Source organism: Dipteris shenzhenensis, chromosome 16 (assembly GCF_047967505.1).
Source record: "Dipteris shenzhenensis isolate YYH24624 ecotype China chromosome 16, Dip_SZ_1.0, whole genome shotgun sequence".
NCBI classification, from domain to species: Eukaryota; Viridiplantae; Streptophyta; class Polypodiopsida; order Gleicheniales; family Dipteridaceae; genus Dipteris; species Dipteris shenzhenensis.
In genome coordinates, this window is record NC_141611.1 from 56,332,303 (window position 1) to 56,336,959 (window position 4,657).

Consider the following 4,657-nt stretch of genomic DNA (forward strand, 5'->3'; position numbering starts at 1 on the left):
AGAAAATAAAAGAGAAAATGAAAGAGAAGAAAAAAGAGGTAAACAAAAACTTTTATGAAAGACATACTTAGCAAGCAAAGCAACACTTATGTCGTCATCAGTGCCCAAGCATAAGCAGCTATACTGGGTTTCTAAAGACCTGTGGGCAAACCTAGTGCTTACTAAAATACGTCAAATAAATAAAAGAGAAAGAAAACAAGATATAAAGAAGAAAGGAAGCAAGTGACTAAGCAAAAATAAACAAGCAAGTCAAGAAACGAAATCTTCCAAAAAACTGGAATATCTCTCACTCTCACTCTCACTCTCTAACTTAGAAAGCACAAGCATACTCAAACAAACTCTCTTTTGAAACTAAAAGAAAAACGGGCTATTCAGCTCCTCGCTTTTTGTTTTCAGCTTATGTTCAATCATTCTAAACATACCTAAGGCCGATACACCATAGATAAAAGACTTCATATTTAAGATTGTGCATACTTTTTTCATTATTTTCCTTGGATTATACCTCTTGTGTAATCCAAGGAAAATAAACAAACTCTCTTTTGAAACTAAAAGAAAAACGGGCTATTCAGCTCCTCGCTTTTTGTTTTCAGCTTATGTTCAATCATTCTAAACATACCTAAGGCCGATACACCATAGATAAAAGACTTCATATTTAAGATTGTGCATACTTTTTTCATTATTTTCCTTGGATTATACCTCTTGTGTAATAGTAAAGTGATCAAATTACTACATTGAGTGATAAGCTACAACAATCTGAAATGCATTCACACCATAAATTTCAACAAATTCAGGGTCTGTCGCGAAGCGAAGGACCAACTGTGTAAAACAAAGCGTGCATTTTATAAAAAGCCAATTCCTGGAACCACAAACCTACCAGCTGAAGCTTACACTTGTGAAGGCGTGAATCAAACTGATTTACATAAGATGGCGTGAAAATTATTTCTATACATGCGCGCTGACATAATGCCTTACATGAATGATCGATACGTACAATGCCTTCTAAACAAGGTAAAATTCAAGGATCAAATTTCAGTGATACCACCCGGGATTGTCGGTTGTGCCTCGCCACTTTCAAAAAGATCATACTCAAACAAGGAGGAGCCCACCAAGGCCTTCGAATTTCTTGCTCCCCTCGCAAGCAAGCCACTACAACCAAAGAAGGGTAAAAACGTTACCTTAGACCATGAGACATGCCCAGACTCAGGGAGCAAAAGACAAACAGAAAGTACGTACGGGTACGGGTTGAGTCCCCGGTTATCGCATAATAGCTTTGTATAGAAAAACCACATCGGCTAATGCATAAAATCGGTCAACGTGATGCATTGATCCAATTGCCGAATCAAGTAGATATCGTTTTCCATAACAGATAAGAAGTCCAACCTTTCACCAGGCGTAGTTCCTTGCACAGAGTAATGAAGTCTCCCCACTTCATATGGCAACGCCTTATGAAACGAAGAATCTCTTCAGTCGTGAAAGTGGATAAGCTATCCAAGTACTCTCCATTCACGTGATTGTGTGCGAAAACCTCTTTGTATCCGCCAAGACCTATATCTTCCAGCCATGCGCCTACATCCTAAAACCCCCACGAGCACATACCGGATGAGTCAAACTCAAGGCGGGGGGGACGGACTGTGGGAGGTGGGATCAACCATGATGAACAACATCACAATTCCTTTGGTAACAAAACTGTGCCAGTTCGAAAAGGAAATCACCTCTGCCGTCCAAATAAAGAAGTCAAGCGTTTCGGGAGCACCGCGTTTCTTCATTGTGGCAGCTCTGAGACCGCTCAGCCGATCAAAGGCACGAATTGCAAGTTATTGAGAGCATCTGCGCCATTCGTTGCCACTGATCTGAGGGTTAGGAAAACCGTCTTCAATTCTCCAATTCAGATGACCTCGACATTGGATTGGAAGTAACGCCAGCCAGACGGAAGTAATACGCGATCCTCTACGCCAAGACACCGTCTTCAGGCCGTCAAATCTACAACAGATCACGTCTCGGGATCCACAATTTGGAAAGACCCAGAAGGAAGCGCAAAGAGCATCAATTTCCGAGACAAAGTGCATGGAGATCCTCAAACTTTCGGAGTTTGGAATTCTTGTCCCAAACAAAATTCGGGCTTTTGCCTAGCTTGCACATGCAAATCCGCTGCGACCTCGCTCCCTCGCAACCTGCTCCTACACGCGATTCCGAAAAAGTCTAATTCTTGAAGCAACACGCGGCTGTCTGGTCGAGCCAAATGGAAAGTCTGAAAGCCTACGGGATTGTGAGAGCACCGAGTGGTTAAATGCCAGACTCGGCGTTCTGATTGTTGAGACAGTGAAGACCTCTGCAGGACACCTCTCTTTCACCAAAAACCCCAAGCTGCCTCCGTCTCCATGGTTGTCCTGCGGAGCTTTTCACCCTTCCAGCCGCGTCCGCGCTTTCCTCTTCCTTCTCGGAGTCCAAGCTTTCAGATCCGCACAATCCCTCACGCTCTCTCCAGATCCATCGATCGATCTCGATCTCGATCCCTACCCCAGCTGCTTATTGTCCACACCCATGGTTCTGCCACGCGGCCCATTGGCTTGTCCTCTCAAATTTCAATCTCACATGAATTCTATGAAAATTTCCCCTTTTTTTTCCCAATGGTCAACTACGACACCCTGTGAAACGAGTGAGTACCAGTACTCGTGAGCACTACCTTAGGCTCTGCCTGCGCGCTTCAACCTTTCTTACCGGTACCTCGTTTGGAACTTCAGGATAGGCTTGAGGATTGGACTCTCCATTCTTCCTCTTCTTCACCCTGTCCTTTGAAGCTCTCACATATCACAGTGCCTTCTCTATATAAAGTGTTGTTACCTCCGCCTTGGGTTTCTAACAGAGCCAATTTTGTTTGGCATATGGATCGCCCATCAAAGTGGTGGAGAAAGCGGCTGCATCTCCTTTGGCAATATAAAGTCCCTCTTCAGCAACAGCTTTTCCTCTGGCGAATCCTCCCACAGATGTCTACATTCTGCTAAATCTGTGCCTCACATTTTTTGGCACTGTCCACATACTTGTGATTTCCTCGCTCTCATTCGTCAGGGGCTTCGAGCAAGATTTCCTACTGTTGCTTTTGGCAGGTTCTTCTGGTTATTTGGTTTTCATCCCGCTAGACAGGGTTTTGATTTATTTTTTATTTGGGTGCACTACTGGGCACTTTGGACTCTATGGATGGACAGAAATCATAGTCTTTGGTGATCGTACTTTTCCATCTTTTGTTTTTTTCAAACGAACTCTACGGCAATCGTTCTATGATTGCTTTCAAACTCGTTTGATTGATCATGATGTATATATGGCTTATATTGAAATTTAAAGTTGTGTAGTAGCTACTCTGCTTTTGGAGTAACTATGAATGTAATTATTTCACAACAATAAAATATTTCTTCTCACAGAAAAAAAAAGTGTGTGTGTGTGTGAGAGAGAGAGACAGAGAGAGAGAGAGAGAGAGAGAGAGAGAGAGAGAGAGAGGAAGGGAGGGAGGTGAGGATGGAGAATTTGAGAAGGCTCCTAGGCCCAATGTCTCTCTTAGGGTCCTCTTGTTATTTCACCACATGGTCCTAAACCTTAATGTGGTGGGATCCTACTAAGGCCTCGCCTTTTGGAATGTTATTGTAGGTGTAACTTCTCGTGTGCATTATGAGTAAATATATGTAATGAAATGGTTTGTCCAATATGCGAATGAGGTACCTACTTTTTTGTTGGGGTTGTCAAGGTTGCTCCTCCATATATTGTCCAAATGAGAGTCATAAAGTTGTTGGTTCTTTGAATTCTAAGTCGAAGCGAAAGTCGTCCATCAAGGTTTGTAGATTTGTTGATTGTGGTGTTCTTTGAGAGGTATCCATGTTGAAGTCACCACTACGGCCTTGCTTTCAACAAGGTGGCATAATCACTAAGTCCCCATTTAAAGAAAACATAAAGAAGCTCGAATAACTAAATTCAGGCACATAGCTGTATTAACAGAGAATATAGATTTCAATGAACAGTTCCGTTAATAGCACTTTGCATCTACACATAGCACTTCACATTCCGCACATAGTACTTTGCATTTAGCACATAGCAACACATTTGTGTGGGAGAAGAGTTGGCATACTTTCTCTCCAACGTGGCCTTCCTTGGGTTCATGTCTATCTTTAACTTATTAACCATGGACAAAGGGAAAAAAAAGCAAGGACACATGGCAGTGTGGAAGAGAAGAGCATGCCATGTGTCACAAAGAAGGAGCTCTTGGATGGAGGTTGGGAGAAGGGAGGAGGTGGAAAGACAAGAGGCCAGCTTTGAGTGGGGAGGAGGTGGAAAGACAAGAGGCAAGTTTGGGAGGAAGGAGGAGATAGAAGGTCAATGGAATGGAGGAGATGGAAGTTCACCTTTGGGAGGAAGGAGGAGATGGAAGGTCAATGGAATTAAAGGAGGAGATAAAGCCATGGGTTAAGACTTAGCCAATGGAATTAAAGGAGGAGATTGGAAGGTCAATGGAATTAATTTAAAGGAGGAGATGGAGATAAAGCCATGGCTTAAGACTTAGCCAAAATTTCAAAAGCCAATCCAAGTATGCAAGGTTAATTGATTAGCAATTTAAGAACCAATCAATGCATGTGCCAAAAGGAGCTCTCTCTCTCTCTCTCTCTCTCTCTCT

The 4,657-nt window shown here is 42.8% G+C and overlaps 1 protein-coding gene across 5 annotated transcripts; it reads right to left on the minus strand.

Annotated features, from left to right (window-relative positions):
• Positions 1-821: 821 nt before the first annotated feature.
• On the minus strand, positions 822-2,676 carry LOC147893170 (Sterile alpha motif (SAM) domain-containing protein). 5 transcript variants are annotated; one of them, XM_087387692.1, is made up of 4 exons: positions 2,341-2,676; positions 1,713-2,171; positions 1,381-1,573; positions 822-1,146 (listed from the first exon to the last, which is right to left on the minus strand). In XM_087387692.1, the coding sequence occupies exons 2-4, from the start codon at positions 1,764-1,766 to the stop codon at positions 1,016-1,018; spliced, it is 378 nt and encodes a 125-aa protein (XP_087243818.1). In that variant the 5' UTR covers positions 1,767-2,171; positions 2,341-2,676; the 3' UTR covers positions 822-1,015. The 5 variants fall into 5 exon arrangements, with proteins under 5 accessions (XP_087243818.1, XP_087243817.1, XP_087243816.1 ...); XM_087387691.1 differs by having other exon boundaries at positions 1,713-2,177; XM_087387690.1 differs by having other exon boundaries at positions 1,713-2,177; positions 2,277-2,676.
• Positions 2,677-4,657: the final 1,981 nt, after the last annotated feature.